The following is a 13675-nucleotide window of genomic DNA, read 5'->3' as shown; positions in this document are numbered from 1 at the left end:
GGCAGAGAAGGAGTGAGAGCAGTATCTGGGACCATCAGGGTGGCCAGAAGCAGTAGGTATAGCCCGTGTCAGGGAGGGCAGCCAGGGGCACCTGAGCCAAGTGCCTTTGTTTGGCCTTCAGAGACCCAAAGACTCTGTTTTTGTCATTGCGTTGGATGTGGACCAATTTCCTGGTTACCGCTGAAGTACTTAAAGTGCTGCGTGAAGCTGAATGGTGCCGATTTGTTACAAGGAGCTGAGCCTTTGCACTGGGTTGAACTGCTAAGGTCTGCTACCAAGGGAGGGGTCAGCTGGCTCAGTTCCTGGCTCCCTTGACTTGAAAGAATGAGGTGTTTGTATTAACTAACTTAAGATTCCTCTTTGCTCCTACCTGGTAAGGTGGGTGCTGTTATTCTGTCTTACAGGTGAGGGACCAGCACAGAGAGATTAAGATGTTTTCCGTATCCCCAGCTTATAAATAGCGGATCTGAGAGTCAGGCTTATGCAGTCGGCCTCCCGGGCTGCATGTATCATACTGTGCTGGCTGTCGGTAATCAGAAAGTAGCTTGAGAAACGTGGGGTCCCGCATGAGGCGGACATTTCATTTGATTTGGAGAAACTGGTGAAGCAGCCCTGCCCCACACTCGGCCTCTGCGGCTGCTGCATCCCTCCCTCCTTCCGGAGTCAGCACCTGGCAGGCACTGTTTGAAATCAGTAAGGCTACCTGCCCCTTCAGCCTCATCCATCCTTTTCCTCAGACACATTCGTACCAAGGAATTTCCTGGTTTATATTTCCAAGGGACCACATCCCGGCTTAGGGGGAGCAGGGGAGGGAGGGAACCGTCTGTGCTGGTCTGCACGGCCGACTCTGCCAGCATGTCCCTCACAGTCTGGGAGCCGATCAGGCCAGGGCTGTGCATGGTGCCTTTGTGTGGCAGAAACAAGGACCAAGAAGCTGGGAGTCTGGACCTTCTGAAGAGTGGGTTCCTCTGCCAGGCCAGCTCAGAGCGGATGATCGGCCCATTGTGATAGAAACCTATCTGGGAATGAACTTGACTCTAAGCTTTTGGCCTTCTGATTGGCCCCAAATTGTAGGGTTTTCATAAAATCTCAATGGTCTGGGTAGGTCTGTGGCTCCAGGTCAGGCCTGCGGGGAAGTTTCTTACTAGGGGCTTCCTGCACTGGAGCGTGGCTTCTGTAAGCGTGTGGGCAGACTGCATGTCTCTCCCCTCCTGCCCCTCCCTTGGGGGAAGTCACCGGCAGCCTTTTTGGCTCCAGATCTCTAATGGAGTTGGGGAGCTGGGAGGCCTTGGGGGTAGGGGTTGTCAGCCCCGTAGGGCTTGTCTCTTACCTTCTCTCTAGCGTCACAGATTCCTGTCTGCCTCTTTGTTTAGGCCGGACTGAGCAGTTCCAAGTTCTCCATGTCCAAGGCCCTCCCTCTCACCAAAGTGGTTCAAAATGATGCATACACCGCTCCTGCCCTCCCCTCCTCTGTTCGAACAAAAGCCTTGACCAGCATGTCTCGGACACTAGTGAACAAGGAGGAGCCCCCCAAAGAGCTGCCGTCTGCTGAGGTGAGGTGAAGGTGAAGGAGAGGGAGCGACCGCCCCCGCTGAGAGCCGGCCTGTGCTGGGGGGGCAGTGTGTTGTGTGACCCTGTTGCGTCCTCACAGCACCTCCGTGAGGTGGGCGTTGCCACCGCCATTTTACAAATGAGCAAACCAAGCCTCAGTGACCTCTGCCCTCCACATGCTTGCGGGCAAGTTGGGGAAAGCGAGCTGCAGACGGAGCAACTTGTGATAGACCAGTGGTCTGCCCGAGGAGAGCTGCTGGGAGCTCTGAGGAAAGAGCATTTGATTCTGCTGGGCAAGTCGGGAAGGCTTTAAGGAGAAAGTGTCACCTGAGCTGGGTGGGTCTTGACATGTGATTGGCATTCGATGCAGAGGCTCAGAGGCCTGTGAGTGTCGGGCATATCTCAGAGCTGATGAGAGTTTGGGGCCCTGAGCGTCGTGGGGGGCACGATTGTGACAGGCTTTCTAGGGGGCTTTCCTCTGCGCCCTCCTGGTCACTCGCCGGGAGTGTGTGCTGCTGCTGAGCGCGGAGCTGTTGTCTGATTCTGCTCTCTTGTCTGGCAGCCTGTTCTCAGCCCTTTGGAAGGCACCAAGATGACCGTGAACAATCTACACCCTCGAGTCACGGAGGAAGACATCGTGGTGAGTACTGTGTCCTTCCAGAATTTTAGATCTCAAACCACGTCTGTGTCAAGGGGCCCCAAGACCACCCCCCACCCAGGTTCACTAATTCCTTAGGACTCATGGGACTTCTCATAGAGTCATGTGAGGGCTAAGGTTTATTACAGGATACAGAGCAAAATCAGCAAAGGGAAAGGCTCGTGGGGCAAAGGCTGGGGGAATCCAGGTGCAAATTTCTGGATTTTTCCCTGAGTGGAGTCGCACAGAATGCACCTTATTCCCCCTAGCAATGAGCTGTGATGCGTGAAACCAGGGAACTCATTACAGACTCAGTGCCCAGGGTCTTTACGAGGAACTAGTTGTGTGGACGCTCTCTGCCCCTGTACACCAGCATTCCAGACTCCCAGGGCAGAAGCAGGTGTTCAGCATAAACCACACTGTTTGCATAAATGAGGCGCAGTGAGCCACTCTTACACCAATTTAGGGTGGTGGGAGCCCTCCCCGGTTCCAGGTTGCCAGACACCAGCCAAGATCCAGCCTTGGAAGCAGATCTTTCAAAAGATAGCAGTCAGGCTGGCTGTGTTAACTCTGTTCTTCACAGCATTAAACCAGGGCCAGGGCATTGTGCTGGATGGGTCTCGAGTGGGATCCTCTAGTCCCGTGGTTCACAGCCCTGTGGTTCCTGGTGATTCCAGGGTAAAGGGAATGAGATAGAGTGGTGTTATCTGGTAATTGGCCCCTCTGTATTGCCCTGGTCTGTCCTGCCCCGCCCGTAGCCATGGGCAGGACCTAAAGCTCGTGAGGCCAGGACCTAAAGCTCGTGAGGCCAGGGCCTAAAGCTCGTGAGGCCAGGACCTAAAGCTCGTGAGGCCAGGGCCTAGCTCGTGAGGCCAGGACGTAAAGCTCGTGAGGCCAGGACCTAAAGCTCGTGAGGCCAGGACCTAAAGCTCGTGAGGCCAGGGCCTAAAGCTCGTGAGGCCAGGACCTAAAGCTCGTGAGGCCAGGGCCTAAAGCTCGTGAGGCCGGGGCCAGATGCAGCCAGGGCTGCTCTTCTATCTTATTTCATGTAGGCGCCAGAAAAACCTGCTATGAATCTGGAANGGGACCTAAAGCTCGTGAGGCCGGGACCTAAAGCTCGTGAGGCCAGGGCCTAAAGCTCGTGAGGCCGGGGCCAGATGCAGCCAGGGCTGCTCTTCTATCTTATTTCATGTAGGCGCCAGAAAAACCTGCTATGAATCTGGAATCCAGGTGCCCTTTTTACTGTGAACTGTCAGATCACAGAAGGCACGCACCCGGACTCCAGGCTCTCTCTGCAGCTGGGTTTCAGGTTCCATAACAGCCCGTGATGGCCACCTCGTTTGACAGTGGTTTTAATTATGAAACACGAGTGCTGTGTGATAGCTTTGAGAAGTAAGCAGGCTCGCCAGCGAATGGTAACGCAATGGACACTGTAGCCTACTTTGCCTAATGCTTCACAAGTTAATCGAGAGTTAAAACACATTTTTTTCCTGACTCTGCAAGTAGTAGGAGCTGCCACTTACCGAGCAGTACTGCGTGGCAGTACTCTGTAGGCAGGATCTTCGAAGATACAGAGTAGGGGGGCTGCCCACCTCTGGTGACCACGGAGAGCGACCGCGGCAGAAGCCACCCTCCTCCTTTCCCCACATGGGTAATGTTTAGAGAACAACAGTAACAAAATTGGGGTCACACTTAGTATTCAGTTCCATATCTTTGTTTTGGTATTTAACATTTTCCACTTTATCATGAAAAACACATCATTTCTGTGACCTCTTCAGAAATCTTGCAAAGGGAGTTGCAGGTGAGGACATGGTGTGGCTGCTGGCCGGCGTCTGTGCTCCGTCTCCACATCGTCTTCCTTCTCCGGCCTCCCCTCCTGCCCTGTACAACGAGGTGGGGGCGTCAGGGGACACACGCCTACAGAGCACTGCCCTAGAAATGCCTCCAGTTGAGCTTTCGGCAGCCCCGGGAGGAAGGCGAAGCCATTCCTTTTTTTTCTTTTTTTTTTTTTTTTTCTTTTATTCCAGAAGAGCAGACTCGTCAGAAAGGCTGAACGACTTGCAGGCTCCCTGGGGCCATGTCAACCCCTGCCTTTAATGAGCCTGCGCGTTCCCGCACATCACCGGGCCGCAGAGAAATTCTGTAACCGTTATCCTTGTGGAGAAAGTGGGTGCCGAAGCAGGAAAACTTTGGGGGTGCCTTGCTGAAGGACATGGGGACTCCAGGGTAGACCCGTTTCTGGCCGCCAGCTCGGCTTGTCCCCTTACCTGGTCCCACATCAAGAGGCCTGCGGAGGTCCCAAGGACACCACCTAAAACAGTGCCTCCCGAAATCCTGGGCGCTGGGCATATTCAGCTGGAGCGCAGCTGCCGGTCTACCCAGAGCTCTCTGGGGTGTGTGGACGGCAGGCAGGCAGGATAAGGGCCCCAAAGTCTACAACCCTAACCCCTCCTGTTCTTTGCAGGAGCTTTTCTGTGTGTGTGGAGCCCTCAAAAGGGCTCGGCTGGTCCATCCTGGCGTAGCAGAGGTGGTCTTTGTGAAGAAGGACGATGCCATTACTGCATATAAGAAGTATAACAACAGGTGTTTGGACGGTAAGTCAGGGAGGAAGCAGCCCCCTCACCTTCCTGCTGCTCACTGTGGGGCAGCAGGCCTTAGAGCGAGGCCTTCATCTGAGCTGGGTTGGAGGACTCCTGGCACATTGTCCCTCTGGATGGAAGGTTTCCCGTGCACCAAGAACAGACGGGCCTGTGCAGTCCCCTGAGCTGCCTGTTTTACAGGGCCCTGGCTTGTCACCCAGCCCTAGGACTTCAGTCTAGTGAGCAGAGAAGCACCATTTCTCCACGGCTGCTTCTCTTAAGAGGTCCTCCCGGGGAAGCCAAAAGTCCTAGCCGCCTCCTCCCCAATGTTGGTCTGATCACTGCTCGGACACTGGTTCCTCAAAGGCCTGAAGCCTTGTCTAACAGTTACCAGCCCCTGGGTGAGCGCTGCTCCTCAGGAGTGAGCTGCTCGTTTTCCTGGGCTCAGAGTCACACTGTCTATGTCAGGGCGGCCTGTGGAGAGCAGCTCTGTCTGGTGCCCCTTTTGTCTGCTGCTTAGTTCTTTCAGCGTTTACTGAGGACCGTTGTGGCCCCGGGGACCCGTGCTAGAGATGCAGACACTAACGTAACAGCATCAGTGGGGTTTTGATCCGCATGTCCCTGCTGGCGAGTGATGCTGAGTGTCTTTTGTGTGCGTAGTCACTGTTTGTATGTCTTGGAGAAATGTCTATTTGGACTCTGCCCAATTTTTTAATTGATTTTAAAAGAATTTTTTTTTTTAAGAATTCTTTATATATTCTTAATTTGTCTCTTACCAGATAACTGATTTGCTACTATTTTCTCCCATTCTGTAGGTTGCCTTCCCCTCTTCTTTTTGATCTATGCATTTGCAGCTGGTATTTTTCTCTTAGCAGGGCTTTAGCTGCATGCCATGAACTTTGGCATGTTGTGTCTTTATTTCCATTCGTCTCAAAGTATTTTCTGAATTCCCTTGTGATTTCTTCTTTGACCCATTGGTTATTTAGAATTGTTTTGTTTAATTTCCATGTATTTGTGAATTTGCCAAATTTCCTTCTGTTCCATGAGTGTTTAAGGAGAGTATGTATTTTGCTGCTGGTAGATGTCAGGTTGTTTAATGTTGTTTGAATCTTCCGTTTCCTTGTTGATCTTCTGCCTGTTGGTTCTATCCATTACTAAGAGTGAAGTATTGAAATCATCATCTATGATTGTTTATTTCTTTCAATTGTGTTAGTTTTGCTTTGTGTATTTGAGGGTCTAATGTTAGTTGTATATTTGTATATGTATGTGTTAGCTGTATATATGTTTATGATTGCTTTCTCTCCTGGGGGACTGACCCTTTGATCATTGCAAAATGACCTTCTTTGTCTTAGGGCGCCTGGGTGGTTCAGTTGTTAAACATCAGCTCTTGGTTTCACCTCAGGTCATGACCTCGCAGTGGTGGGATTGAGCTTGTTGAGCTCCCAGCTCTGTGTGGAATCTGCTTATGACTCTTTCTGCCTCTCCTCCCCGCCCCCCTCTCTACTCACGTGCGTGTATGTGCGCACATAGTCTTTTTCTCTCTAAAATAAATAAACTCTTCTGTGTCTACATAACATTTTTAAAGTCTATTTTGTCTCACATTAGTATAGCTACTTTAGCTTTCTTAGGGTTGCTCTTTGGGTGATACATCTTTTTCTGTCCTTATACTTTCAACCTTTTGTACCTTTGACACTAAGGTGTGTCTATAGATAGCATATTGTTGGATCTTTCTTTTTTTTTTTAAATCCAGTGTGACCATCTCTGCCTTTTGGTTGGGTTATTTAACCCATTCCCATTTAATGTAGCTTTTTTTTTTTTTTTTTGGCAGAGCACGAGTGAGAGCATAAGCAGGGGGAGCAGCAGGCAGAGGGAGAGGGAGAAGCAGGCTCCCCGCTGAGCAAGGACCCTGATGCGGGGCGGGACTCAATCGCCAGACCTTGGGGTTATGACCTGAGCCGAAGGCAGATGCTTCACTGACTGAGCCACCCAGCCGTCCCATTTTTCACTGTATTTTTTGAGTCACTACCTTAATGGCTGTTTAAGGGTTTACAGGGTATGTTGTAGCTCACCAGAATCTACCAGAATCTAGTTTAGGTAAATATAAAATTAATTCCAGTGAGGTATTAGAAATGTTACCCCTATATGGCTCCATTCCCTCTTCCCCCTTTTTCTGTGCTACGATTGCTATACTTCTCACATAGTGTGTAGCATAGCCGAGCAGTCAGTACTTGGAGCAGTTAATCTTCACAGACCAAGTGGAAGCCTGTGTGTTCACTTTTGAATTTTTTCTTTCCTTTTTTTTTTTTTTTTTTTTTTTAAATTTTTTTTTTTTTTTTTTTCAGNTTTTTAAGATTTTGTTTATTTATTTGTCAGAGAGCTCAAGCAAGGGGCGTGGCAGGCAGAGGGCGAGGTAGGCTCCCTCTGAGCAAGGAGCCTGATGCGGGACTGGATCCCAGGACCCTGGCATCATGGGATCATGACCTGAGCCAACACTTAATCAGCTGAGCCACCCAGGCGCCCTTGAATTCTTTTTTCACTTAGTTCCGTTGCATAAACATTTTCCTTTACCACCTCACAAATGAGTTTAGACAGTCACACTGAGTTCACGTTCTCCCTTCCTTCAGCTCTCCTCTCCTGCTCGAAGTGAGGTCTAGGGGCGCCTGGGTGGCGCTCAGGGCGTGATCCTGGCATTCTGGGATCGAGCCCCACATCAGGCTACTCCGCGGGAAGCCTGCTTCTTCCTCTCCCACTCCCCCTGCTTGTGTTCCCTCTCTCACTGGCTGTCTCTGTCAAATAANACTCCGCGGGAAGCCTGCTTCTTCCTCTCCCACTCCCCCTGCTTGTGTTCCCTTTCTCACTGGCTGTCTCTGTCAAATAAATAAATAAAATCTTAAAAAAAAAGAAATGAGGTCTGTTGCCACTTTGCTTTTTGGTGCCATCCCTTGCTGAGGTTTCATGGACTTCATACCCTGGGGTTCCCAAAGCCTGGCAACCCCATCCCCTGTTCCCTGTGGGGGCTTTGACCCCCGGGTGATGGAGGTGGAGCCCTCCTTGTCCTTTTGTCTCATCGCAGAGTCTTTTCTTCTTTGGTTTTTCAGGGCAACCCATGAAGTGCAACCTTCACATGAATGGGAACGTTATCACCTCAGACCAGCCCATCCTGCTGTAAGTTCCAAAGGCAGCAGTGCTGGGGGGCTGGTGCTGGGGGCCAGGTGGAGCTTTTCTCCTTGCTTACTCTGTGGGATTCTCTTCATCCTGCAGAGAAACGGGCCTGCATCAGCGCTTTCCTCTCTCCCATTTCCTCTGCGCTGATGGCAGGGGGACCATTGGGGTGCTGAGTTGTGTAGAGTGACCTGTCGTTTCTGCAGGGGATTGACTGCACGGGGGCTAGCGTTTAGACCTCGTTCTCAGCTTTATAATTTAGAAATGCCTGTGAAGAGAGTGGAAAGCAGGCCAGTTGTGTCTTTGTGCACTGTGGCCACCATCCAAGTGAATGGAAGACGCCCCCTCCTCATCCCGGACTCTGGTGGAGGCAGTGCCTGCTGCCGGCCCTTGTTTATTACACACGCCTGCGCATGTGGGCCTGGCCCAGACTGAGGCTGTTTTGGAGCCTGAGATGCATGAAATGTAGATTGGCAGGATGTCCTTTTGTAGACAAGGAGGTAAAACCTCAGGAAGATACTAGACTTGCTGCCAAGGTGGGTGGGGCAGGCAGACTTTGAAATTTAGAAAGACCAGAATTTGAAACTCAGATATTGAATTGCCTGAGTTGGACAAGTGTTTTAAGCTGCATTCCAGGAATAAGTTGTATTCTGGAAAATGTAGATTTTATGACCTCGTAAGTTTGGGAGCCTTTGGGCTAAATAGAGTGAAGTCAGTTTCTTGACTTCAAGACTTCTCCAGATATGTAATAAACTGATGTGTATGTGACCGTGTCATGGGCATGCAGCGTTTCCTGAAGTTAAAATCCCAGATCACAATGCGCTGCATTTCGATTTTGTCCTCTGCAAATTAAAAAATGATGGATTTGGTATAAAATGTCATGAGATCAGGGGCTACAGAGAGCATTATGTTCAGCACTTAGCTTTCATAACAGAAACGGTGGGTTCCCTCCCTATCTGAGGGAAAACTGACAGGGATTTTGACTTTGCTCTCCACAGACGGCTGAGTGACAGCCCCTCAGTGAAGAAGGGGGGTGAGCTGCCTCGCAGGGTGAATTCTACCGCCTCATCCAGCCCCCCTGCCGAAGTGGACCCTGACACCATCCTGAAAGCACTCTTCAAGTCTTCAGGGGCCTCCGTGACTACACAGCCCACAGAATTCAAAATCAAACTTTGAGTGGGTGGGGGGTGAGGGAGCCGGGGGCAGAGGAGGGTGGCTCTGTTTCCTAGAGCAAAGCTTGTGACCAATGGACCGTCGGACTGGAGGCCCCTGAGCGCGGTAGAGTTGCCGGGGGTAGAGCGCTTCCTCACTGGACGGGACCCACCTTTCTGTGTTGTGTTCTGCCCTGTGCTCTTCTGTACGTTAACATTTCCTGTAGTCTGTTTCTTCTCCCTGCACCTCATCACCAAGGTAGGCTTGTGTTGCTCAGAGTGTCTCTCCCCTCATCTCAGCCCCAGACTGATTTCTTATCTGAAAATGGTACCCTAGGTTCTCTGGATGGCTTTCTTGTGGCCCCATGGAATGCAGGGCAGGGGCCTCTGTGAAGGACACTTCTTTCTCTGGGAGGCAATGCCTCCCTTCCTCTTTTTTAAACTTTCAGATGAAGTGGGGAGTGGGAACCCCTGCCCTCCTGGGGGAAGCCAGGTCATTGAAGAGCTGTGCTGCTCACCTGCCTTGTCATCGCAGGTGGCCTGGGCGGGGATCAGGCCACAGCCCTCCTGTCCTCTCACCACGATTGGCTCTGGACAGTGTTGTGGTGTGGAGAGGGCCATGTGGCAAGGGCAGGTGAGGCTGCTGCTCTGCTGGGAAAAGCATCCCCTGCCCTTACTGTGCTGTCTCCAGCGGCTCAGTCCGTTCTCAAGGTCACGTTTCCCTCTCCTTGCGTCCTGCTGTGTGCCCCCCCCCCCCAGCTCTCAACCTTCCGCGTCTTGTTGCCAGGAGGGGCGTGCATCGTCAGCCCTTCCAGTTTTCACCTGGCATGGCGCTCGTCACACCTGGTTTGGTGTAAATGTCAGCTCTCCGCTAGTTGGATTTGTTTTTAAAGGTCTGCCTCTTCTTCTGTGACACTGAGGGTCTGGGGGATTATTTGGATGGGAGAGGTTAGTTTGCTCCTGGCTCTTCTTTTCTGGCCTCGGATGCCTACAGGACAATAGGGATGCTGAGAGGCACAGATCCAGCTGCCACTGAGGGGCACTGTTCCCAGGATTGTGACTGACCCGTCCGTCCATGACCAGAGGGGTCTTTCCCTGCCTTGGCAGTGAAGGGCGCAGGGAGTGCTGGGTGGTAGGGAGGGCATGGAGAGAGCAGAGCAGCCCCTCCAAGTGAGCTGGTAGGCTCTTCCCTCAGCGTGGTTCCAGGTGGTGGGGCAGAACTGTAGCCACCAGGGGCAGCCCCTGAATAGCAGGACAGCAGAACTCCACAGGCCTCTTCGGTCTCCTGCTGCCTTGTTGGGACTGCAGAGGGCATCCAGGCTGGCAGAGCTGGAGCAAGTTGGGCAGCAGGGCTCAGGGAGCTGTACAGAATGATTAGCAAGCGAGCGCTGTGAAAGGCATGAGTCTAGAAAGTAGAGGGGACCTGAGACACTAAGAGCCTTTCGTGGCCTGCTTGGGACCAGCCCAGTGAAGAAAAATCTGGAAACCCATGTTTCCAGAGTTCTGTCTGTAAACAGGAAGGACCCAGGCTTTGAACACCGCTCAGTCCCCCAGCTCTTAGGCTGCTCAGGCCTTGGAAGTCAGTGGAAGGTACCCGATGGTACTCCACCGTCTGGTTCTTTGAAGAATGCTGCTTTCGTTCCCTTGTTCCCTTTCCCCCTTTGAACAGGTGCAAACTTAGTTCTTCTCAGCAGCTGGAAGACATTCCTCCTACACTTTCCCCTTCCTGACCCATGAGAGCACCTACAAGGCAGTAGGACCTGGCTTCTCAGGTTCTGGGGGCAGTGGGATCACTGCTTGGACTCTGCTTCAAGTAGGGATGATAAGTATCCTGTCTGCATGGCTTTCCCCTCCTCCCCCCCCCCAGCCCCAGTCCCATGCCAGGCTGCTCTGGCGTTCACAGAGTTCATTGAGCCCCGCTGCAGCCTCCCGGCCGTCTGGACCGTGTCTGCTGGATACCCGTATGGTACATTGCAGGGTGGAGCCTGTTTGCCTCCCCTGCTCTACAGGGTGTCGTCATGGGAAATGGAAGAGAAGGTGGTGGGCCGATCCTTGCGTTCCTCTCCACCTCCCACCCCTCCACATTCCTCATGTGTATCTCTAGTTCAAAAGGAGAGGAAGAGACATTAAGGGATGGAGGAGACTCTATGTTACTTACCCATTTCTGAATAAATATTTGTTATTCCTACCTTTGAACTGTTCTTTCTTAAAGGATTCTAAGTGACCTTGTAGGGCTTGGCACTAGAAAACAGGAATTTGCCTCTGCTTTCCTACTCACCAGCTATGATCTTGGGGCAGTTCCTCACAGGACTGGCTGAACCCCAGTCTCCGTGGCGAGGATGTGAGCATTAATGTCTGTGAAATACCGGGCACAGTAACTCAGTATGTCCTGGGCCGGAAGTGCCTCACTAGGCAGTAAGCATGGTCAGCTCCAACATGGAATTAAGTCTATTCATAGGGAACAGGGAGCCTGAATTTTGCCTTGGTTTGAAGACATCAGAGTGATGGGTGAAATTTCTCTCTTAGATCAGTGATGCGTTAGAAAAAAAATGGTTGATGGTTTTTGTGTGTGTGGTGAAATACACATAAAATTTACCATCTTTGTACACTTCAGTGGCATTAAATACAACCCTATTGTGCAACTCACCACCATCCATCACTGTAACCCTTCATCTTGCAGAACTGAAATGCTGTTCCCATTCAACAGTAACTCCCCATTTTCCCCTCCTCCAAACCCTGGCAACCATCCTTACACTTCTAAGATGTTGGTTACTCATAGAAGTAGACTCATACAGTATTTGTCTTTCTGTGACTGGCTTATTTCATTCAGCATCACGTCCTCAAGCTGCTTCCATGTAGCATACATCAGAATTGTCTTTTTAAAGTTGAATACTCCGTTGTTGGTGTATACCACATTTTGCTTATTCATCTCTGGACAATGGGATTGTTTCCATGTTTTAGCTGTTGTGAATAATGCTGATGTGAACACGGGTGTAGAGATCTCTCTTTAGACCCCGCTTTCAGAGGCACCTTGGCTCAGTTGGTTAAGCGTCCAACTCTTGATTTCAGCCCAGGTCTTGCTCTCGGGGTTGTGAGATGAAGCTTCGCGTCAAGCTCCCCGCTGGGCACGGAGCCTGCTTCAGATTCTCTCCCCCCACCTCTCCCTCTACGTCTAGCTCTCTCAAAAAAACAAACACCCTGCTTTCAGTTTTGGGGGGTCCATACCCGGAAGTGGAATTGCTAAATCCTGTGGTAATTCTGTTAGTAATTTGAGGAATTGCTGTTTTCAGTTTCCACAGCGGCTGTCCCGTTTTATATTTTCATACGGTTTTATTATGGTGTGAGTGGAACAGCTCCTCTTCCAGGAAGGTAGAATGGAAGTACTTAATCCCTATCCTTTCCACTAAATAGAACTGGAGATTTTATATAAAACATTAAGCCTGAAAGGTGGAGAGAAAGCAGACTGGCTGGGGACCCTGGGACCCAAGGAATTACTGGCACTGAGCTCCCAGAGTTTTCTTTTTGCTTCACATGTCAAACTGGGTGCTAAAGAGGCAGACAAAACCCCAAATAAGGGCTAGAAGGGGAAGAGCTTAGCAAGACTACAGCCAAACCACAGAAGAGACCACCCTGACTTTACCAACATAAGCCGAGTGGGGAGCGTGGGCTTCCATCCTCGCTAGGCTGTATTGGCACCCCAAAATTCCTGTTGGGGTGGTGTCCGAGAAGGTCAAGCAGGGAGTTGGAACTTTGAGTTGGTGTCAGTGGAGGCCGTATGAGGACAAATGAAGCACCCAGCCCCTCTCAACCAGGGTGTTCTAAGTAGAGATGTAATGAGATGATGGAACTCACCCCCACAAAGCAGTAACTAGGAGGCACTCCCACCGTGGGTGTCAGCAGACATCAAGCGAGGAACCTTGACTCAGCCACACCTGGCAGTAATTACGTGGTTCCTCTCCATCCCCATCAGAGGAGGTGAGCTGTAACAGAAAGTCTAGCAAGCTGCAGTCTCCGTAACAACCCCAAATGTCCATGTTTCAGTCACAAATAGACTGAAAAGGCCAGGAAAATGGAAAAGGGGGCAGGGAGACCACACAGATGAGAGAAGTTAGAATTACCTGGCAAGGATTTAAAAGCAGTCATCCTAAAAGTCAATGAACAATTAACACACTTGAAACAAGTGAAAAAAATACAAAGTCTCAGCGAAGAAAGAAAATATAAAGGATCATTTAGAGCTGAAAAATCCAATGACCAAAAAAGCAATGGAGGAGAAGGAGTCCTTAAACTTGAGCATAAGGCAATAGAAATTATATCTGAACAGAAAGGAAATACTTTAAACAAACAAGAAAAGACTTCAGGGACCTATGACAAAATCTAAAATCTAAAAAATCATCAGAGTACCAGAAGGAGAGAAGAAAAATTGGGGCTGAAAGAGTTGAAGTAATAGCCATATACTCACCAGAAAGGTGGAAGGCCTAAACCTGTAGATTCAAACAAATCCAAAGATATTAACACCAAGACACTTCACAGCCAAACTGAAAACTAGACAAAAATTTTAAAAGCAAAAGAAAAATGACACCTATAAGGGAAAAACA

At 50.5% G+C, this 13675-nt stretch overlaps 1 protein-coding gene and 1 long non-coding RNA gene across 2 annotated transcripts in view; one reads left to right on the top strand and one right to left on the bottom strand.

Moving 5' to 3' along the window:
- Positions 1–11270, top strand: part of POLDIP3 (DNA polymerase delta interacting protein 3) — a 22544-nt gene extending 11274 nt beyond the window's left edge. Inside the window, exons 5-10 of the mRNA XM_034643604.1 lie at positions 509–516; positions 1374–1553; positions 2114–2191; positions 4653–4782; positions 7866–7932; positions 8928–11270. Of these exons, the coding sequence (XP_034499495.1) occupies positions 509–516; positions 1374–1553; positions 2114–2191; positions 4653–4782; positions 7866–7932; positions 8928–9105 (641 nt within the window). The 3' untranslated portion in view covers positions 9106–11270. The remainder of the gene's footprint in view (positions 1–508; positions 517–1373; positions 1554–2113; positions 2192–4652; positions 4783–7865; positions 7933–8927) is intronic.
- On the bottom strand, positions 2895–3473 carry LOC117796287. Its single transcript, XR_004620666.1, has 3 exons — positions 3397–3473; positions 3090–3253; positions 2895–2959 (listed from the first exon to the last, which is right to left on the bottom strand). It is a non-coding gene; the product is annotated as an uncharacterized LOC117796287 (long non-coding RNA).
- Positions 11271–13675: the final 2405 nt, after the last annotated feature.

The sequence above is a fragment of the Ailuropoda melanoleuca genome, chromosome 15 (assembly GCF_002007445.2).
Source record: "Ailuropoda melanoleuca isolate Jingjing chromosome 15, ASM200744v2, whole genome shotgun sequence".
In the NCBI taxonomy this organism is placed as follows: Eukaryota; Metazoa; Chordata; class Mammalia; order Carnivora; family Ursidae; genus Ailuropoda; species Ailuropoda melanoleuca.
This window is presented reverse-complemented; position numbering and strand designations above follow the sequence as displayed.